Source organism: Molossus molossus, unplaced genomic scaffold (genome assembly GCF_014108415.1).
Source record: "Molossus molossus isolate mMolMol1 unplaced genomic scaffold, mMolMol1.p scaffold_m16_p_17, whole genome shotgun sequence".
NCBI lineage: Eukaryota > Metazoa > Chordata > Mammalia > Chiroptera > Molossidae > Molossus > Molossus molossus.
The window spans coordinates 22,800,924-22,824,876 of record NW_023425352.1 but is presented as its reverse complement, the minus strand read 5'-3'; the positions used below and the strand labels follow the sequence as shown (position 1 = coordinate 22,824,876).

Genomic DNA, 23,953 nt, shown 5'->3' with positions numbered 1-23,953 from the left:
TTTCTCCTTTTTATTGAATTCAATGAAGTGACACTGATTAACAAAATTATATAGGTTTCAGGTGCACAATTCCACAACATATCATCTATAAACTGTGTTGTGTGTTTGCCACCCCAAGTCAAGTCTCTTTCCATCACCATTTATCCTCTTATACCCTCTTCCACCTTCCCTCCACCTTCAGCTATACTTTTAATGGTGAAATATTAAAATGCTGTATTATGATAATATTCTATAACTTGAAAGTTAACAAAAGCAATGCTGCTCCTTTATGCCCTTGCCTTGTCACTCTGGTGCAGTTAGTCTCTTCCACCCTCCTTATCAGAGTATCTCAGTACTTAGTTGAGCTTGTTTATCTTAAAGAGCAGGAGGCAGGTTTTTAGGGTGTAAGCTACATGTTCCAGTGTAACAGGCACCAATGCTGTTTGACTTGAAAAACATTTGATCTCTTACATTAACAGCCCATGTCACTGTAATAGGGACTACAGCTGGGCTGTTGTTCAGTTTTCTATTATTTTAGCTTTGAAATAACTGTCAGTGCCGCTCCAAAATCTTCGTGTTTAAAATTGTATATTGGCCGTCCCCCAAGGACTCGTAAGTAAACAAGGTGATATGTGTGGCCAGAGGGAGCATATTTTGTTAGCTTTGTTTTAAATAAGAACCTTGCCTATCTAAAGATGGTTTTTGTCTGATCCCTGAGAGTGTGTTGCATGACTTTGTGTAAATTTGCATATAGAAATATCTTAAAGCAAATTTTTGTTTGTTACTAATGCATATGCTCAGTAACTAATAATTATGAGCTTTCATATTTTTTCTTGAATAAGAAAGCATTTAGTTTTCTTCAACTGTCCTGTACAATTTCCCTAAATATAGCAGTTTGTACCGTTGTTGAAAATGGCAAGTAAGAATTTAAGGGGTATGTTGTTAGTCTTAAATGTTACTCGGCTTATATTAAAATATTCAGTTATTGATAATTTCTGTGCCAGGAATAGTTTGACAGTTAGAATCAGGTAGCAGTATTTAAAGAACAGAAAATAAAATTTGTAAAATCAAGTTGTTTTCTTCCTTTTTAAGACTACCTCTTATTTTAATAATGATAGAATGGCAGCTTATTGTAGGAGTGGTGGAATGGCAGCAGGCAATTTTACTCCTTCCTTTCTTCCTTCTTCCATCTAATTTCAAGAACCTAATTTGTTTTCCTATTCTAATTATTTTCTGATATGAGACAACACTACCAGGCCACCCAGCACTTTCTTTGAATTTAACCTAAAATACATCAGCCAGCACAAGCATAATTGGTTGAAAGGCAGCCATCTATCTAGGGAGTTCTTCTAAATACTGAATGTGTCATGTGCTTTGACATGACATATCTGTAATATCTCTGAATACGGAAAGCACTTTCTGCACTAGCTGTAGGTGTTAAAGCAGTAGTGTGTTTTAAGAATGTGTGCTGTGCAAATTCTGGCTTGTGAGGTAATGACAAGTGTTTGCCTGAATAGACAATATATTTTTTCCCCCTGAGGTCCCCACACACCTAGTTTCCCTCAAGCTCATCATCTCTGTCAGGTTAATCAATAGGCACCGTATGGCAGAGGGTCAGTAATCAGTGTCATCGTGCCTTTAAATCGTGTTGAAAATTTGCTTAAAGCCTGGGCCAATTAACATCGAGATGATGAATGGATGGGAAGATGGGAAGAGCCTGACGCTCAGGGGCTTTGTGAGGAGGAGATGCTCAGCTGTTGAGCAGCAGACACCAGCGAATAAAATCAGCCATTCATGTGAGCTCAGTCCACCCACTCTTAATGATAATGTCAATCTAGCAAAATATATACACATTGGAGTTGTCACGAGTTCATAAATCAAAGGAGTTTGTCAAAGGCATTCAGATTAACGAGGCAGCAGCAATAACAAGTCAAATTTGCATAGAGAATTGCTCGAATCTCAGTAAATTATGATCCTGTTTTTCATTTGATTATTTGCTAATGTCTCAAGAGGGAGAATGATTATATTAGCATGCAAAACCTACTCCAGAAGTAGAAATCTGAGGTATAGAAGACCAGCACACTATGACAATTAATCAGTTTCTGCATACTAGCATAAATGCACAAGGCCCAGAAATGAACTTCTTTTTTATTATTATTTCTCCTTGCTACTGATCCAAATGGTTCAGCTTGACAGAGACTTTATATTGCTTTAACAGTGTTCTGAATTGTGCCTGCAGGCAAGACATAGTTATGCAGCTATAACCAACCTATCCATCTGCCAACCAGATTGGAATTCTCCTATCCAAGGCTTCCATTAACCCCCACTGACAGCTCCAAACAGGATTAAGAATTTGGAAGCATAAAAAATAGTTGTTCTTTGCAAATATACACAATCCCTTTGCATTTTGAGAAAGGCTGCATCTGTAGTGTTTTATAATTAGTGTCGGACAGTGTATAGCAGGGGGGAAAACCTACTTGGCATTTTTTTTTTACTTCTGTCACAGGGAGTAAGGCAGTACTAATGAAAGTTCTGTGTGTTTGGTTGTCCCTGAGAGTGCTTTCCATTATATCTGGTTCCTAGTACTGTGCTTCAATTGGTGTATTACTAGAAAATATCACTTCTTGAAAGCTTTAACTGGTGGATCTTGTTGAAGTTTAGAGTATAGGGAGGCTTTGATATGGTTGTGGTTTAATAGAGTATGTCAAATGATAAACATGCTAGAGAAGCAGTGTTTGTGAAAACATTATTTTATGAGGTCCTCCCTAAAACTGTTTCTTGAGTAGGATTCTTCAGTCAGCTTCTAAACTTAAGTGACCTAAGTTTTCCCTTGGTATCCTACAGGATTAATTAAAATTTGTTTGAATATATACATATATACACAGAGTGTTTTATTTATGTCACCTTTCATTGAAGAGTTTGAATTATTTTTATGTAACTAAATTACCTTTTAACCTTGTAGAAGTATAATTGTTTCTGCTTTTGAAAATTATAAATCGTAAATTTGGAGGCTATAATTAGCTACAAATCGTATAATAAGTTAATGAGAGAAATAGTAATCCAGCTACTAATTTACCAGTCAAGCCCACTATATGATGTTTGCAACTAGCAATTAGAAATTGGTGTCGAGATTTTTTTTTTCTTCCTGTGGGTTGTCATTTTACATGTTAAGGAACAAATGATTCCATTTTTTAAATGTGTTTGAAATTTGAGTTAATAATTCACAACAATTTACCTGTTTTACCAAAATGATATAATTTCACTGGTTACAGAGTTTTTTGAATTCTCCCAATGAAGAAGGTATAGGTGGAAAATGTTATTTTAGTTTGGGAGCTGGTTATTTTATTTATAATAGACATCTATTTAAACAGGCTCAGACTCTGTTGCATCATCCAAACTTGAGCAAGATGCTTACTCAAAGATTATTATAAGTCATTTTGAGTGGCTTGACTTTTCATCACTATGTAAATTAGTTTAGTTTTTTATTTGATTATATAATCAACTCTTAATTATCCATGTCATCAGTAGTGTGTGTTCGACTAGATAACTGAAAACAGTAAATAAGCTACTTACTAGATCATGGAGAATATTGCCCAGCCATGAAACTGCTGCTTGCTACTTTCAAAGCCTCTCTAACTTCTTGTTTTAGACACTATAAACCCCTGAAAAGTCAGGAATGCTTTGCTTGTCCACAGAAGAACTTTTCCTTCTTAATCAAGTGTCTGCAAATTTTATCTGTAAAGGACCAGTTAATAACCATTTGAGGCTTTGTGGGCCATAGGATTTCTGTCATGACTACTCACTTCTGCCATTGTAATGTGAAAGCAGCTATAGACAGAAGGTAAATGAATGGGGTGCCTAAGTTTCAATAAAACTTTATTTGCAAAACAAAAAACAAAACTTGATTTAAAGCCTGAACTTGCTAACTCATGCTCTTAAGTTTTCATACTGGCATTATAAGTAGTGGGATGGTAGGACTGTAGTTGAGCTGTCACTTTGAAGTTTCTCTGCTATGAAAATCAGTTTTAAAGCTAGCTGGACAGTGTGATATAGAGTTTCAATTATTTATTAAGCCCTTATTACCTATATTATCTAATGGGTTGAGAGGTAGAGGGAGCCACAAAGACTTTGCCCAATAAGTTTTCAATCTTTGTGGGTAGTTGAGCATAACATGCAAATATTTATCTAAATGTCAAATTGTGTGGACCAAGATAAAAATGCTAGGTAATTTTCAGTAAAATAAAACGGAGTGATTTTATGGTTTGTTTTTTTTAGTGATGACTGTTGAAATTCATTTTAAGAATGGGTAGGACTTGAATAGATTAAACAGTTTTCTTGTGTTTATAATTGTAGAGTGAACTAGACTAGAACTAAAGGTTCTTCCAGCCTGTAAGTTTCAAGATCATATCATATATTTATGAGACTAGGAGGAGATTTGCTTAAACTAGGGCAGAAAATGTATGTTGAGGGAAGTAACGATGTAATGCAGCAGAAAATTCTGGAAGATCTTGAAAACCAGGCCCAAACTTCATATTTGATTTCATAGAAACCAAGAGCCACTAAAAGGTTTTTTTGTTGTTGTTAATCTTCACCCGAGGATATTTTTTCCATTGATTTTCAGAGAGAGTGGAAAGGAGAGAGAGACAGACAGACAGACATTGACATTAATTGGTTGCCTCCCACATGCACCCAGTCAAACCCCGCAATCCAGACACGTGTCCTTGACTAGGATTCAAACCCGAGACCCTTCTTTGAGCGGGCTGACACTCTAACCATTGAGCAACTTCAGCCAAGACAAGCCACTAAAATTTTTTGAGGGTAAAAGACCACCATAACAGCAGTAGTATGTAAGACAGATTGATCTGGCAATAGTATTTAACCCGACAAACATTTTGTTTTTGTTTTTGTTTTTGTTTATTCTCACCTGAGGACATTTTGCATTTATCTTGAGATAGAGCAAGAGTGACAGAGGGAGGAAGAGAGAGAGAGAAACATCGATGTGAGAGACACATCGAGTGCCTGCCATCCACACGACCCCAACTGGGTCCTGGAACAAACTGCAACTGAGGTACGTGCCCTTAGCAGGAACCGAACCCGGGCCTCTCTGGTCCATGGACCAGTGCTCCATCCGCTGAGCCAAACCAGCCAGGGCACCCAACAAACATTTTGAAACTCACATTATACTTTCAAGCTTTGTGCTGAGACACTGGAAAATGCAGATGAAAAAGAAGCAGGCCCTGCCCTGAAAGAACTTACAGTGTAATGTGGGGGTAAGAAGCTCATTCATATAGAGATATAACATAGCAAGGTAGAATATAAAGAATAAGTGCCAAAATAGAAATAAAATGCTAATTCAGAGTAATTAATTTCAACTGGGGCTAGGTAGAATGGGGAGCAGGAGGTAAGCATAGGCTTCTCAGAGAAGGTATCATGTCAGTTGACTCTTGAATCAGGATTTTAATAGAGATTAGAAAAGAAGGCTATTATTATAGGTAGAGGGAATAGAATTAGCAAAAGCACAGAGATGTTTTTCTTATTTTGGAGAATGATAAATAACGTCATGTAAATGATGTAGGAGACTTTGATGGAAAGGTAAGTTGGCCAGATTGTGAATGCTATACTAAGAAGTTTGGACTTACAGGTGACAGAGAGCTATAAATGGTGTTGATCAAGAGAGTAACGTCATTTTAGAACAATGATGCTGACAGTATTGTATAGAATGGATCAGATTTAAATGTAAGAAAGAATATCAGAAGAATATCTCAGTAGTAATATCACTGGTAAGAGGTGCTGGTAGTCTAGACTAGAGTAGAAGCAGCGGAAATACAAAACTATTGAAATACATGATTCACAAGAAAAACTGAAGAACTGAATTGGCTAGATATATTCAAAGAAAAAAGGGGGGGTGTAAAAATTGACTGAGGCTTTATGTGTGGGATGGAATGCAAAGTTTGAAGGGTAAGAGAGCTGGCCTAGAATGGGTGAAAATGATTAAATAGTGTTTTAAATTTGGGTATGTTGATGTTGAGACAGTTTATCATGTGAATACTTTTTGATGTGATTCCTTCCTCTTTTCATTCACCCCTATGTTACTTCTGGAAACATTTTATCCAAAGTACATCCCTGAGATCTAATGTATGAGCTTTAGCAATATTTCTCTCTTTTTTTTTTATCCTCACTGGGGGACATTTTTGCATTTATGTTCAGATGAAGCGGGAGGGAGAGATGGGGAAGAGAGAGAAAGAAACATCAATGTGAGAAAGACACATCGACTGGTTGCCACCCACACGACCCCAACCAGGGCCAGGGACAAACTGCAACCGAGGTATGTGCCCTCAACGGGAACCGAACCTGGGACTCTCTGGTCCACAGGCCAACGCTCTAACTGCTGAGCCAAACCAGCCAGGGCGCAATATTTCACTTTATTGACTTTTTCCTACCCAAATCTCTGTTATAATGTCTGTAGGAGTTACAACCCAAACGCTTTCAGCTTGAAGTTAATTTTAGAATTGTCAGTGAGCCTTTTATTCTTCCCTTTTTAATTTTAAGTTAGTAAGCACTGAGCTGAGAGATAAATATTTGAGTTAATATTAAAAGTAACAAGTTCTATACTATTTTTTTTTTTCAGAAATATTTTAATTTTTTTTTTTTTATCCTCACCTGAGGACATTTTTCCATTTTTTTTTGTTCAGGTAGAGTGGGAGGGAGAGAGAGGAACAGAGAGAGAGAGAAACATCGATGCGAAAGGAACACATCGAGTGGCTGCCCTCCGCACAACCGACCAGGGCCGGGGACAAACTGCAGCCAAGGTACGCGCCCTTAGCGGGAACCGAACCTGGGTCTCTCAGGACCGCAGGCCGACACTCTAACCGCTGAGCCAAACCGGCCAGGGCTTTCAGAAATATTTTAATATAATGCTACTATTTATACAATATAGTTACTCCAGGACTATATACATTCTGCAAGTAATTTACTATAATGAAACTTTCCATCTGAATGTTGTGAATGAATTCTGAGCAGTCAGGTTTTTCTAGCAGACTCCAGGTTAAATGGTAGAGTATAACTTTTATTTATAGTTGATGGAATTCCCCCCCCCCCCCATTTATTTTTCATTTATCTGACTTCTATTTTTCTATTTCTTAACATGTTTTCTTCTGGGTTTTATCTATTTAGGTAATTTTTATTTTGAGATAATTTCAGATTCATAGAAAAATTAAAAGAATAGTACAAAGAATCCCCTTATACTTTTTACAGATTATCCATGTATTAATATGTTACCACATTTGCTTTATCTCTTATTTATACATATACATATATACACTCACATTTACTTATTATTTTTCTGAACCATTTGAAAGTTACAGGCATAATGTCCCTTTACCCCTAAATGTTTTACTTGTATTTTTCCTAAAAACAAGGACATTTTTTTTTTTTTAAATCCTCACCTGAGGAAATGTTTTTATTGATTTCAGTGAGAGAGAGGAAGGGTGGTGGGGGAGAGAGAGACATGGATTGGCTGCCTCCCACATGCACCCGGACCAGGGATCAAACCCGCAACCTAGGTATGTCATTCCCTGATTGGGATTCAAACCCTTTGGTATACCAGACAATACTCCAACCAGCTGAGCCACACCGGCCAGTGGCAAGGACATTCTTTTAAGTAATCACAGTACAGATTATCAAAATCAGGAAATTGAATGTATAAACAAACTGTGGTACATTCATACATTGATACTAGTAGGCAATGAAAAAAGCTACTGATATATGCAACAACACAGATGAATCTCAAATATAGTATGCTAAGTGAAAAAAGATAGTCTCAAAAAATTGCATACTATATGGTTCCATTTTATGACATTTTGGAAAAGTCAGTTATTGAGGCAAAAATAAATAAATAAGTGATTATTGGGGAAAGGGTTTAACTGTAAAAGAGCAGTGCAAGAGAATTTGGGGTGTGATGGAACTGCTTTACATCTTAATTATGGCAGAAGGTACACAACTATATGCTTTTGTCAAAACTCATAGAACCATACACCAAAAAAAGAATGAGTTTTTCTGTATGTAAATTTTAAAAATGGGAAAGCAATCAGGAATTAACATTGATACAATGTTATTAGCTTATTTGAATACCTTATTAAAAATTTTCCAGTTTTAATAATGTCATTTATATCATTATGTCTTAATACCTGCTCAGTAGTTACCCATCAAAATAAAGTAAAATAGAGGGGCAGGAGGAAGAAAATGTGAATATGGACTAGATTGTTACTACTCATTCTGTTAGCTCAGATCACTATTTTTCACGTATAATTCAGTATAGAAAAGCTTACCATCAGTTTTGTTTTAGCCCCATAAAATAATCTCAGATCACAAGTTAAATTCAGTTGTCATGTCTCTTTAGTTTCCTTTAACTTGAAACTGTTCCTTAGTCTTTCTTTGTCTTTCATGACCTTGACATTTTTTGTTAAGTACAGACTTTATAAGATGTCCCTCAATTTGGTTTAGTCTGATGTTTTCTCATGATCAGATTGAGGTTATGTGTTTTTGGCAAGTTTATCTCAGAAGTAATAATATGTTCTCAATACATCATATCAAGAGACACATAATGTTAAGGTGGTATCTGCCAGATCTCTCCACTATGAGGTTTCTGTTTTTCCTTTTGAAATTATTAAATATCTTATGAAAAAAATATTTTGGCATTATGTAACTATGTGGTTGTCGTTCACCGGCTAATTTGTGTGCTTGCATTAATTAGTTGCCCTTAAATAGAACTTATTAGACATAATTTAGCTGATGACCTAAGGCAGTTGTGGACATTACTTATTAGGATGCATCATAGGTCGATATACAAGGAGTAACTGTGCTGCGAGCTCTTCTGGGTAATGTTGGAGAGTGCACAGGCTTTGAGAACCAGAGGTGACCACTTAGGTATATGTGACCATTTCATGTATACTTCCACCTTCAAGACTGTAGAGCTATTGATCTCCTATTCACTGGCTTTCTGGCTCTCCTCTACACTATTGGGAGGGTACCTTACTCCTTGCTCCCGATATCATGACTGTTTAATGTCACTACCTCTATTTTATATAACAGTGTAGTTGAATTTTTGGTATTGATTTGCTTTCTCATGATGGATGGTCCAAGGTAAAAAATGTTGGGTCAATCTATCCAAAAAGAACTAGGTATAACAATGTTGTTGTTTTTTCTTTTCCCTATTTAAGAGTTATTCTTTTTAACAAATATATTGAATATATATTTATTTTCTCCTTTGCTTTGATGGGAAAGGAGCTCCTCTGCAGCTGTGTGTCCTGCTCTCAGGCAGTAATTATCCTTTAAGATCCCTTCACCTTTTCATACCTTAGATGTTTTCATAATACCAACTCAATAGTTCCCCTTCTAAATCAGATAAAATAGAGGGTCAGGAAGAAGACAATTGTGGATATGGGACAGGTAGTTACTGTTCATCCTGTTAGGGTTCAGATCACTATTTTTCACTGTGTAATTTAGTATAGAGAGTTTACCATCAATTTTGTTTCATCCCAAGCACCTTGGAGTAAAAATATGATTTATAATAACTTTAGTATAACAAACCTCCACCAAAAAGTAATTAGGTTTCCAAATTTATTATAATCACATTTTAACAAAACATAATTAATTCATTTTGAAATATAGGATCTTACATTGAATTAAACAGGTTTTGATTATCTGGAAAGGTATTTTATTTAAAGAAAGGTACAACTTTGTGATCTGGGGAATAGTTACTTGTAAATTATAAGTTTATAATTGAATACTGGCTTAATTGAATATAGTTATAATTGAATACTGGCTTAATTGAATATAGTTATAATTGAATACTGGCTTAAGTTTTTATTATATAAGACATTTGCCCTGGCCCATTTGGCTCAGTGGTTAGAGCGTCGGCCCATGGACCAAAGAGTCACAGGTTCAATTCCAGTCAAGGGCATGTACCATAGTTGTGGTTCAGTCCCCAGACCTGGTTGGGGTCATGCAGGAGGCAACCAATCAATGTTTCTCTCTCATATCGATGTTTCTCTCTCTCTCTCTCTCTCTGTTTCTCTCTCTGTTTCTCTCTCTCTCTCTCTCTCTCTCTCTCTCTCTCTCTCTCTCCTTCTCTCTTTCTCCCTCCCTCCTTCTCTATCTAAAGATAAATAGAAAAATATCCTCGGGTGAGGATTAAAAAAAGAAAAGGACATTTAATTTCAGTATTTAAAACAGTGATCTGTACAAAAAAAAAGAGTTAAAGATATTGTGGGTTCAGTTCAAGGCCGTTGCAATAAAGTGAGTATAGGCATACCTCAAACATATTGTGAGTTTGGTTCCCAACAACCATAATAGTGAGTATTGTAGTAAAGAGAGCCATAATCTTTTTGCTGGTGGAGCATCTTGTCTTCAGTTTGTAATAAGACTAGGTATGCCTTTATACAAATGGACCTTTGCCCTCCTTTGATTTTTTTTATAATAGCATCTATTACTAGTTTCCTTATTTGAAATGCTTTATAGTTATTAACTATATCTCTTCCTCATTTTTTTTTTGTCTACATCACTACATTCCTTTTTCTTTTTCTTTTTTTTTCAAAACGGGGAGAAAAGCAGTTAGAACTCTTAAGTTATTGAGTCTCTGTCCCTCACTTGTACCATAGCATGTTTTTTCTTCTTTGTCTTAATTTTAGGGCCTTTTACCTTAAAGTGATCATCACAAATGTAAAATATCAAGTTAAACCTCACAAGAGATTATTGTCCAAAAGGAACATCTTAGTTCCAACAGTGTACAAAGGAACAGTACTAGCCTGTCAAGCCAACTAAAGGTAATGCACGAAGCACACACAGATGTTAGCCACAGAAGTGCAAGGGCCTTTAAATGACACTACATATATATATTATTTATCCTTTAATGTCTTTTAACATATCATATTTGACACAAACCAAAAAAGTGTAACATATTAGTTTAAAATACAGCTATGATCTTATACTGATGATTTCATATCAGTATGAAAATTTTCAGATAAATTCATGTGTAGAAAAGAATTTCTGGATCCAAAAATAAAATAACTTGTCACGTAGAATGTGATGCATATATGTAATATAATGAGTATATCAACTGTAAATTTTATTTTAATTTATTTTATTTTTTTATCCTCACCCGAGGACATTTTTCCATTTTTTGTTCAGATAGAGTGGGAGGGAGAGAGAGGAAGAGAGAGAGAGAGAGAGAGAAACATCGATGTGAAAGGGACACATCGAGTGGCTGCCACCCGCACGACCAACCAGGGCCAGGGACAAACTGCAACAGAGGTACATGCCCTTAGTGGGAACCGAACCCAGGTCTCTCTGGACCGCAGGCCAACGCTCTAACCTCTGAGCCAAACCGGCCAGGGCTCAACTGTAAATTTTAAAATATTAACATTACAAATGTAGTTGTGAAAACTAGACCCCAAATAATATGTATTTGTTTGGATTTTCTGTATTTGCCTTACGGATAGTGATTTACATGTGTTGCTTACCAGATTTTTTTTGTCAATTATTTTTTATTGTGGTAAAATACACATAACATAAAATTTATCATCTTAACCATTTTTAAGTGTACAGTTCAGTGGTATTGAATACATTCATTTACCCCCATCCATCTTCATAACATTTTTATCTTGTAAAATTGAAATTCTCTATTCATTAAATAATAATTCTCTATTCACCCCTTCTCCCAGTCCCTGGAAACCACCATTCTACTTTTTATCTCTATGATTTTGACTGTTCTGAGTATCTCATATAAGTCTAATCATCCAATATTTATCTTTTTGTGACTGACTTATTTCACTTAGCATATATTCTCAAGGTTCATCCTTGATGTAGTATGTGTCAGAATCTCCTTCCTTTTTAAGGCTGAATATTCCATCATGTATATATATCACTTTTTTTTATCCCTTCATCCATCCATGGATATTTGGATCCATGTTTTAGCTATTGTGAATGATGCTGCTATGAACACAGATGTACAAATATCTCTTCAAGACTGGATGTTTTCAGTTCTTTGAGGTATATACCCAGAAGTAGATCATATGGTAATTCTGTTTTTAATTTTTAAGGAACCACTATACTGTTTTCCATAGTGACACATTTCCTAAAAAGTGCCCTTTTTCCCCCCACCAACAGTGCATAGAGTTCCAATTCTTCAACATCCTCACCATTCTGTTTTTCTCTGTTTGATAGTAGCCCTCTTAATGAATGTGAGGTGATATTTCCTTGTAATTTTGATTTGCATTTCCAAAATGATTAGTGATGTTGAACATCTTTTCATGTGCGTTTTGACCATTTATATTTCTTCTTTAGGGAAATGTCTGTTCAAGTTCTTTGCCCAGTTTTGAATTGGGCTGTTTGTTTGTTGGTGGTGATTGTTGAATTTTACAATGTCTCTATATATCCAGGACATTAATCCTTTTTCAGATATATGATTTGCAAATATTTTCTCTGTGGGTTGTTTGTTTGTTTGTTTTTTTCACTCTGTTGATGTTTAGAACTCTAAACTTGCTTTCAAATGGACTGTCTTTAATCCCCCCTCTCTTTAAGTATTTAAAAATCCCACTGATGTTCTAGGGTCTTCTAGCTGCTGTTTGAGATGATAGTGGCAAGAATGGACTCTAATCCTAAACTACTGGTTAAATGTTATTTTGAGCTATTATGCTATTTTTAATAAAGAACAGAAAATCACATCTGAGAAGAGGATGAAGAGAAAGAACTACTTCTTAGGATCCAGACTTTGAGAACTTGTACCAACCAAACATATACTGTAGTTTTAAACTAATTATTTACAAATGAAGGTAACCATGATAGTTTAAGTTTTTGTCAGCTAAGTGTAGACTGGAGCTTTCTTGTGCCCAGAATCAACCTGTATTTTCAAAAAGCAATAAACCAGACTTCTAATGAGTATGATCTGCTGGGCAGTGCTTAAGTATAGATAAAATACTTTCTACCTAATCCCTACATACATTTATTTATATACATGGGCATATGTTTTTCTTTACATAAGTGTATGTCTATATGTATATAAATCTTCAAATGAATAAATGCGTAGGTAAACATGGTATTCTAGCTTACAGAATTAGAAATGTAATTCAGTTTATTCCCAAAGAATAAGATTGAAGATAATGAGAAGTGAATTAAAGCTTACTTTCTTTCACAGAATTCCTCAGAGAGAGAAGACTGTAATAATGGCGAACCCCCTAGGAAGATAATACCAGAGAAGAATTCACTTAGACAGGTATGAAATTCAGTCTTACTTAAAATAAAAAGCTACTAATAACAAAACAAAAGACAGGAAACTCTTAATTTTCCATTTGTTAAGCATTGGAGCTTAAATTAAGAATATTCTGAAGTTGGTGTGGCTAGCCACCTTTCAGTCAGGTAACGTTGTTTTCCCAATCTTTAAAAATATCCTATGTATCCCAGCTGAGTGGCTCCATTGGCTGTATTGTCATCTTATACACCTAAAAGGTTGCAGGTTCAATTCCTAGTGGGGCACATGACTAGGTTGCAGGTTTCATCCCCAGTTGGGGAGCATACAAGAGGCAACCAATTGATGTTTCTGTCTCACATCGATGTTTCTTTCTCTTTCTCCCTTCCTTTCTCTCTAAAATCAATAAATATATCCTTGGGTGAGGATTTAAATATCTCCTAGGTATACAAGCAAAAGACAGTCAATTGCTTAACAATAATAAAAACAAAATCAAAGAAAGAGTTTCTTGTTTAGGAAAAATTACTTGAAGTGGTTCTTAAGTACAGATAGTAGAATAGTTTACTTTAACCCTCATTTTCCTTTTAAGATTCTCCATACTTTTAAAAAATTAATAATCAGCTTAGCCCTGGTAAGGCACATACCCAGGTTGTGGACTCCGTCCCTAGTGGGGGTTGTGCAGGAGGCAGCCAATCAATGTTTCTATCTTACATCGATGTTTCTATTTCTCTCTCCCTTCCTTTCTCTCTCTCAAAAAATCAATAAAAATATTTTTAAAATAAAAATTAATAATCAGAAGGAATCTGCCTATAGTGAGTTAGCTCCTTCTAGTCTGAGCAATATTTGTTTGTTTCCTAGAAATAAAGGCCATTATTATTATTATTATCATCATTATTTTATTTTTTTAATCCTCACCCAAGGATATTTTTCTATTTATTTGCAGCCAGAGTAGGAGGGAGGGAGAGAGAGAGAGAGAGAAACATCAGTGTGAAAGAGACACATCAATTGGCTGCCTCCCTCACAACCCCACCCAGGGCCAGGGACTGAACTGCAACCGAGGTACATTCCCTTGACTGGAATTGAACCCACAGCTCTTTAGTCCGTGGGCCGACTCTAACCAATGAGCCAAACTGGACAGGGCATAAAGGCCATTACTGATGACAACTTAAAAAAAATTTTTTTTTACTTACCACTATCTCTACACTCTCCACAGATAACACATTTTACTTTGAAAATTCAATTCCATAGTGCTTTCTTTTTAAAAATTAAAATGGTTTTAAAACTTGCTTTTCTCACTGCCTGTAGCAGCATCCTCTATCTTCTTTCTCCCACTAGCAACAAAAACAAACTCATAAGTGTTGTCAGAGAATAGGTATAACACTTTTTTTTGACACGTGACATCTTATTTTAGTGGTTTTTTTTTTTTCAATTACACCACCTATTCATTTTTAATATAAAATTGGATAAGATGAGCTCCAGCAGTAGTAATAATTTTAATTTACGTGCATTTATGGCATTATTCTAGGAAAAAGGAGATCTAATATTTGTTGAGTACCCACCATGAACCTGATCCTTACTTCATTTAATACTCACAATAATCTTATAAAGTTATTAGATATGATTTCCAATTCATAGACAAAGAAAATGAGGTTTAGAGAGATTAGATGGTTTATTAGCTAGTCAGTGATTTGAAACCCAGATCTCTGTTGCCAAAATGTTTCTACTTCTGCCTTCGGACTCCAGATTGTATACAGTGTTAATTTAGGGGAAAAGTACTTGAAACTGTGACACTCATTTTTTATTTACTGTCTGTTACACCTTATTTGAAGATAAACACCTGATCTGTAAATGTAAATAAATAGAACAATATTGAATAAGATAAATTTGGAGGTGGAAACAACTGTCAGAAAACAATGACATGACAAAAAGTTTTGGCAACTTTATTTAAGCTAACAAACGAATTTTCACTCTGCAAAGTTATAAATTAATTTTAATAGGCTGATCCAGATGGTCCATTTGGAAAATGGATAGGCTGATCTGTTGAAAATTAAACTAAATTTATCTCTCTCATACTTCAAACTGAAGCAAGAGAGAGAAGCATGCCTATTAAGTCCAGCACATACAGATGGACCAGCAGGTCACACATGGGACTAATCTGATTCATTTTTAAAATAAATGCATACATTATTAAATCATTTTTCTACTTGCAAGATCTGTTGTGTGCAGTATTTGAAAGAAACTTAATGTTTGTTTGTTTTTTCCATCGATTTTTAGCAGGTTCACTTCCCTGCCACTCACCACTTTAACTATTTTTGTCTTTTTTCTTCCTAGTGCTCCAAAATGCTTTTTCTGATACTGTCAGTGTTGCGATCCAAGCTCTGGAGATTAATTAGGTCATGAGGCTCTCCCCACCCCCTTTCTTTGTAAAGGGTTTTATCTCTATTCTCTTTGTGAAGAGCATGAACTCAGTGTTCTTGGAAAGAGAAATGGCCTTTAGAAACAGGGAAGTAGGAGATCCTCCTGGGGCCCTCAGAGTCTTTTAGCTTCTGGGTGTTTTAACAGGCCCATGAATGCAGATTTGTAAATTTATTGCAGTGCCATCTGGTTTTTTGCTCGAACCAGATTACTGTTGGCTTGTGTCTGTCTATTGTGGTGGTCACTCCCTAGGAGCTTGCCCTCTCAATCTTAGGAAAGAGTGATGAATAACAGGGGTCAATAGAAGCGGGTCACAGGGCAGCTGTCTAGGACTGCCCTGAACTTGATTACCCCACTGCTGAATTTTTTTAATGTAGGACATAATATATAAGCTGTTTAAACTCTCTCTTTTCTCTATTGCACATGACAATAATGAAGTGTCATTTGCTTGTGTCGCCTCCACCCCTGCTTTAGTAAAGTTATGTAAATAAAAAGGAGCCAAGGCTGCCTTTTACCTAATACTGATGTAAGTAGGATTTGCTTGTAGGACAATACCTTTAACTTGAGATTCTTTTGCAGATATTTCTACAATGCTCAGTTACATTCTAACAAGTTCAGTAATACTTTAAACTAATTTTATAGTTTACATATATTATTCTACAGTACAATATGACCATTGTTGATACGATATGATCACAGTGTGTTAACTTGGAGAGTTATTTCATTATTGGAGGATCTGAGAAAAGGTAACATTATTACAGTTCTTACAGACGTTAAAAGAATAATTGAATATTACAAACAACTTTAAACCAAAAATTTGGCAACTTAAATGAAATAGACAAATTCTTTGAAAAATACAATATACCGAAACCAACACAAGGTAAAACAAAATTTGAATAGCCCCATGTCTATGAAAGAAATTAAACTAATTATCAAAAGGCCCATATGGTTTCACTGGTGAATTCTATCAAACATTTAAGGAATAAATAGCACCAATCTTATATAAATTCTTTTCAAATATAGAGAAGAAAAGAACACTTCCTGACTTGTATTATAAGGCCACTATAACCGTAATTCCCAAACCTGACAAAGACATTAGCAGAAAAAGAAAATACTGAAGGAGAAAGTCGGGAGACATTACTTCCTGCATCACCCAGTCATTTTGTATACCTGCTTTTCCATTTCATTTCTAACATCAGAAGGCAGGATGGGGGTTGGGTGGAGAAGCAATGTTATCCTTTTACTTTTCTAAGTTTCAGAATAATTTTACCTCTTGGCATTAAGGAAAGTGTGAACTTTTGTTTAAAGGATGTACAAAGGAATTACAATTCTTTTTTTTTTTTTTTTTTTTTACTTTTAGTCCTAAAATGTGAAGCCAAGGACACCATAGCAACTGTTTTTATAGCTTTTATTCATATCTGCAAACAAGGGCAAAGGCCTGGGAGGATACATGAAAATACTCATTACTTTTTGAAAATGTAGCCTTACAACATGCAACTCCTTCTTTGCTTCACATTGGCGCTAATAGGATCTGTCAGCCCTGCCTTTCTCTGTAATTGAGTAAATTGTGACCTCTGTCTAATCCTTTCCCCATCCCCCATTCCCTTTGTGTATGTGTCCACTTACCATCCTGAGAACGTGGGCAGTGATAAATAAAGCATTGAGTAGAGCTCTCTCAATGCTCTGAAAGCAGCATGATGCCAGCCCTCTAGTTATATTTCTTTAAGTGTTTACGTTTTTCTGTATTCTTTCTCTTGTGTAGCTGGAACCCTGGGGATGCAAAGCCATGAGAGAGGCCAAGAAGCTAACAAAGTAGCTGTCTCCCTTGTTAGCTTGTTCCTTTATTCTTTAAAAACAAGATAAAAACCATCTGGCTCAGGGCATTACATTTTCTTCCCCCTTGCACCTCTATAGATGGAGACTTCACCTGCAGTGAGGGTTTACATTGATTAGGGAGGGAGCAGTAATTCAAGCTTCCATCCTCTTCAAGGATACTTTGCAGTCTTTAAAGGTGCTGACCCACTGAGTTAAACTGTCAAGGGAGGATAAAAAAGTATCTTCATCCCAGGAGGTAACAGCTGCCAGGTTTTCAACACCTTGCACAGGCTAGAAAAATGTCACAATTGTCAGCTGAAAGAAAAATGACTCTGTTGTCATCTTCTGTTAATGACTGGGCCTTATAAAAGGAATTGCATAAGTCTTTAAAAGGAGTAAGTAGCTGTTTCCTTGCCTACCACACCACCTCCCCAAATTCCTATGTTGTTCTAAACATTACCTTGGAGGAGATCCACCAAAAAAACAGCAGTGAAGAACTTAAAGTGAAAACATCCAACATAAGCATGGAAGTGATTGGCATAGCTCCTTATATACAGTTGGATGAATAGGAGGGTAAAATACATCACTGACACAGAAAATGACATTATAGTGTGTATTAACAAAACAACAACAACAACAAAAAATCATTCATAAGCCAGTGAACTGAGAAAAAACATACTGTATTTCTGCTCTTTGGAGGACAATTTGTTTTCAAGCAGCATCCAGATGGGTAAATACCATGACATTTCTTTTTTCAAGAGAGCCACTTCTTTTCTTTCTTTAAAAACAAAGTCACTGATTTGCTTCCTTTAATAGCTCTACGGTGCTTGTATATGATTTCATTCCCTTCTTTCTGATTTGATTGATGAGGGGGAAAGGTTTAATGAAGTCCCTGATATCAGGCAGGCAGGGTTTTTTTCTATTTGTTTTAGGTTAGTCGTTTTAATTGTATTGAGTAATTAGAAGGTACACACAGCCAAGGGAGCTTTGTTCTGATAATTGCTCAAGAAAACCCATTCTCTATCTGCCAGTTGCTTTGTGTTAAGACATTTCTCCCTCTAGTGGCAATAGTAAGCACTTTGACTTGGCAGTAGGCAAGGTGTAATTGCAATGTGACAAACTATGCTTAAGGGACTATCTTGTAAATACTTTAGTTTGGGGTTTGGCATTATTTCATTATATATGTGTGCCTTTCCCCTATGAAACTTCCAACCTCTTTTTTTTTTTTTCCAGGAGTGCTTTGGGCTTTGGATGGAAAAAAAATTGCCTATGATGTTTATTAAAAAAAAAAAAAAATCACAGTGCATCTTGGGTAATGTTTTGCAGCTTGACTTAATTTTAGTCATCTGTTTTAATTACCTATTTATAAAAATGCTTTTGCATTTGTAGACATTATTTAATACTTTGGAAGAAGCACCTCATTTGAAATAAATAAATAAATTGTATTTCTTTTAAACAGTTCATGTAAAAGACCTTAAAGGTAATTAACGTAGGTCTCTTAAGTAAGACAAAAGTGATCTTTCCAAGTCTGATGAAGTGATTTGTTTATTTAACTTCCCACTTCGGCTGAATCCTTCAGAGTCTAATAACTTTTTTAAAAACGTGGTTTGGCAATTTGTGTCTAGCTACAGAAACCCTTCTTCAAAAAGCAGCAATTTAATAACCAGCTTTCTTAAAATTACTTTGAGGAAGGAAGACTATATAGGGGGTTGGTGTTTTGTTTTATTTTTATTTCAGTGTAATCATGCTTTGATAAATTGTGTAATCACTGACTTAGTAGAAAAAATATTATTGAACTCCTGGGTTGCAATGACCATAAAAAGTGTATTTTCATATAGAGACTTGAGATACTGTGAATAAATTATAAAGGAAACAGCTTATATGCTGGTTGAAGTCCATATAGGCCTAATTCATTTTGTGTTCAGTGCTAAAACTGGATGTACCATTTTAAAAAATGAAAAGAAAAGCACATGGGGCAGGGGTAGCCTATTGTGTTCAGTTGTATGCATCTTTTAAAAATCTGCCCTAAGAGCAACATGAAATGAGATCAGATACAGCTTTGCATCTATTGAATGAGATTCGGTAGATCTGTGTGACATTTTTAAAGCCCAGTTCCAGCTTTCCTAGATGTCGCTTTGTAGTTTGCCTTTTCTGTCCCATATTCTTGCTGGAGACTTGATTTGATGTTACCATATATCTGAAGGTCCCTGTATCCCTCTTCCCTACCCCCCAATCACTAGCCATTTTCATTATACTATATCTTGTTTTGCTAAAGGGCTGCTGAACAGATTTCCTAAGCAGCTTTTTGCAAGGTTAAAAGAATGCAGCCTAGTAACAAGTTTGTGTCATTTTAAATATATACCTTCTAGTAAATAAGGAGAAGTCTGGCAATCAATCCCTTTTAGTGTGTTATATGTTTCACCTGACAACTAAACCTTCTATTGATTAGCCATTACTTTGGTAGATAATCCTATGTCATTGAATCCATTGTAAAAAATTAAACTCTTTAAAATGTTTTACCCTAGCAGCAGTGTGAAAATTGAAAACTTGTTCAGAATTACAGCCTGCTTTCACAAAGGTAGTTTTCAGCAAGGCATCTTACTGGTTTACGCTTATGTGCTTTATATGCAATATAAAAACATATTAAAGTACTCCAACGCAAAACTTTGCCTCTGGTTCAGCAGTGAAGCTACCTTTCCAAATGTTGCATGGGGACAGAACCTGTCTCGTTTGTGGCTATTATACTCACTAGTTTAATTATAGCTTGGAAGGAGTCTCATAATAGTAAATATTGAATGTAAAATATTGCATTTTTTAGCCTTTTTATCCCAAAGTGATCTAAGAACTGTGACAAGTTTTAGTTTACTAATCTGTGTAACTTCCTTGGGAGATAAACAATATTATATACCCATTTTACAGATGGAATGTCTAGAAAATAAAAGCCTATATATAGCCCTATTTTGGAAACTTCTACAAGTCTAGAATAGATTTTCTGAATCTATCTAATGTTTCCCTGAGTGAGTTATACTCACTTCTAAATGGAAAGGGAATTTTGTAGGAAAACAAATTAGTTTTCTATTTGCTATGACTTTTTCTTTTCTCAAAAAATAACATAATAGTTGTATTAATTAACTGGACAAACATTTGTTATTTTTCTCCTAATATGTTAACTGTATACTTTTATATTTTTATTAAAAAACATTTTCATACAGTGAATTATGTAAATGTTAATTGCATAAATCAGTGACTTTTTTATAAGCCTGTCCACCATGTAATCAAACTATAGAACACTTTTATTACCCAAGAAAGTTTCCTTGGTCTCCTTCCCAGACAACTTCCCCAACCCCAGTGAATCAAAGATGATCAACTCACTGCCACAGATTAATTTTTCCTTTTCTAGAATTTCATGTAATAGAATCATACATTTTAGGGGTCTGACTTACCAAGATATATGATTCATCTATGATACTATATATAGCAGTAGTTTATTCTCTTATTATATAGTATACTCCATAGAATAAATATGCTGCAGTTTATTTTCGATTCTTTTGATGGACTCCCGAGCTTTTTCTTTTTTTCTTATTTATTTATTTATTTTTTATCCTCACCCGAGGACATTTTTCCATTTTTTGTTCAGATAGAGTGGGAGGGAGAGAGAGGAAGAGAGAGAGAGAGAGAGAAACATCGATGTGAAGGGACACATCGAGTGGCTGCCACCCGCACGACCAGCCAGGGCCGGGGACAAACTGCAACCGAGGTACGTGCCCTTAGTGGGAACCGAACCCAGGTCTCTCCGGACTGCAGGCCGACGCTCTAACCGCTGAGCCAAACTGGCCAGGGCGCAAGCTTTATCCATTTCTATAAATGAGGTTGCCATGAATGTTCTTATATAAAGCTTTTTTGGTGAGCATGGGTTGAATAATTTTTATGTGCTTATTGGCTATTCAGATATTTTATTTTGTGATGTATCTAAGTTTTTTGTCATCTGAACAAATTGGTTTGTCTGTCTTCTTATTGAGTTGTAGAAATAAACTGTATTGAGTTCTAGATACCAGTCCTTTGTCAGATAAGTGTTCTGAATATTTCCTCACAGTCTATGTCTTACCTATTTATCATGGTGTGTTTTGATAAGTTTCTAGTGTTTGAATGAAGTCTATCTATCAGTTCTTACCGTATGACTGTGAATATATTCTTCTAGAAGCTTTATAAGTTTTAGCTTTTACCTTTAAGTCTGTGATCCATCTCTAATTTTGATGTGTGTTGTGAAGTATATTTGGAATTCATTATTTTCCCCATGCTTTTTTTTTTTTATCCTCACCCAAGGATATTTTTGCATTTTTTGTACAGATAGAGTGGGAGGGAGAGAGAGAGAGAAACATCGACGTGAAGGGACACATCGAGTGGCTGCCACCCGCACGACCAACCAGGGCCGGGGACAAACTGCAACCGAAGTACGTGCCCTTAGCGGGAACCGAACCCGGGTCTCTCCGGACTGCAGGCCAACGCTCTAACCGCTGAGCCAAACTGGCCAGGGCTTTCCCCATGCTTTTTATATTTATCTTTTATTTTTGCAATTAACTTCATTTTGCTTGATGAAAACATCCACATGCTTTTATATCCAGTTGTTTTGGCACCATTGTTGAAAAGACTTTCCTTTCCCCATTGAGTTATATGGTACCTTTGTCAAAAATCGGTTGGCTATACAAGTGTCTGTATAGTTGGCTACATACTTCTATTTCTGAACCTTCTAGAGAAGAGGCTGCTGTTGGATGCAGAGCAAAGTGTGACAGCGGCTGAGGCTCTGACCAACTCCTGCTTCAAGTCCCTACATGACACAGAGGATGAACTCAGGATCCTTCAGGGTTTTTTTTTTATATATATCCTCACCTGAGGACATGCTCATCTATTTTAGAGTGAGGGGAAGGGAGAAGAAGAGGGAGAAGATGGGGAGAGGGAGAGAGAAAAAGAGAGAAGAGAGCAGTGTTTACTGATTTTTTAGAGAGAGGGGAAGGGAGAGAGAGAGAGAAACATTGAAGTGAGAGAGAAACATCCATCAGCTGCCTCCTGCATGCCCCCCTACTGGGGATTGAGCCCGAAACCTGGGCATATGCCCTGACTGGGAATTGAAGCGGGACCTCTCAGTCAATTGGACAATGCTCAATCCACTGAGCCACACTGACTGGGCTATCACACTATTTTATATAAGGGACTTGAGCATCCAAGGATTTTGGTATCCTTGAGAGTGGGGGTGGGGGAATGTCTTAAAACAAATCCCCCAAGAATACCAGGGATGATTATATAACACTGTCTTGAGTATTGTAACTTTAATAAGTCTTGAAATCAGGTAGTATGAGTCCTCCATGTTTTTATTTTTAATATTTTGGCTATTCTAGATACTTCACATTTATATTTAAATTTTAGAATCAATTTAGCAAAAGTTTTTCAATGCTATTGTAAATTTTTTTCATTCTGTTTGTTGCTTATTATAGATAAAATTGATTTTTTACTGTTTGACCTTGTCTCCTGTTTTTTGTAAATGAAGACAATTTTATTTCTTTTCCAAGTTATAAGCCTTTTATTTCTTTTTCTTGCTTTATCTGAATGTCGAATACATGTTATAAGAGGACGTCTTTACCTTGTTCCCAGTCTTAGAGGGAAAATATTAATTCTTTCATCATTGACTATGAATGATGTTAGTAGAAATTTTTTTAGATTTCTTTAATGGGATTGAGCTCCCTTTTGAATAAAAGTTACCTTTTATTTCTACTTTGCTGAGATTTTAAAAAAATTATGAATGGGTGTTTAATTTTGTTAAATGCCCCCCACCTTTTATTCTGTTAATATGGTTAATTATATTAATTGCCTTTAATACGAATTCTTTGTGTCTGTGTTCATGAGAAAGATGTAGTTTTCTTTTTTTTGTCAGGTTTTGGTGTCAGGATTATGCTTACCTCATAAAATGAGTTGGGAAGTCTTCCTCTCCATTTTCTACAAGTGTTTATGTATGATCTTGGTGTTTTTTCTTCCTTAATATTTAATAGAATTCACCAGTGAAACCATTTGAGCCAGTAGTTTTTTGTTTTTGTTTTTGTTGTGGTGGTAGAAAGAATTTAAATATTTTTAAATTTATACAGAATGATTTTTAATAATAATTTCAATTTTTAAAATAGATATAGAGCTATTAAGGTTTTCCGTTTCTTATTATGTCAGTTGGGTAATTTGCGTCTTTTCAGAAATGTGTTAACACATTACAATCTGTTAATATCTTTTATTTTAATACTCAGATTATTCCATATTGGGCTAATGAGTGCTCCTCCGACATATTTCCATCATTCCTTGAGTATATCCAGGTTCATCTTGTATTCTCCCTTTTCAGTCCTGGAATCAGCCATTACTTGAGGGAACACTGTGGTTCCTTTTAGTGCAAAATGGTATTGAGAAGCCAAGATTGAAACATTAACTTTTATTTTACACCTATATTTATATTTTTTGAAAACCATG

General features: G+C 35.6%; 1 protein-coding gene across 19 annotated transcripts in view; it reads left to right on the top strand.

Annotated features, from left to right (window-relative positions):
• The first annotated feature begins 456 nt into the window (after window positions 1-456).
• BTRC (beta-transducin repeat containing E3 ubiquitin protein ligase) overlaps window positions 457-23,953 on the top strand; it is a 90,390-nt gene continuing 66,893 nt past the window's right edge. For 7 of the 19 annotated variants that reach the window (XR_004959954.1, XM_036264510.1, XM_036264516.1 and 4 more), the window contains exons 1-3: window positions 10,667-10,802; window positions 11,953-12,027; window positions 13,172-13,249. Coding sequence is in view for 10 of the 19 variants with exons in the window: in XM_036264510.1 (XP_036120403.1) it covers window positions 11,983-12,027; window positions 13,172-13,249 (123 nt within the window). In the remaining 9 variants the exon portion in view is untranslated. Of the gene's footprint in view, window positions 605-10,666; window positions 10,803-11,952; window positions 12,054-12,687; window positions 12,810-13,171; window positions 13,250-21,171; window positions 21,210-23,953 lie in introns of those variants that run through there. The other 12 variants (XM_036264521.1, XM_036264519.1, XM_036264522.1 and 9 more) reach the window with 8 other exon arrangements.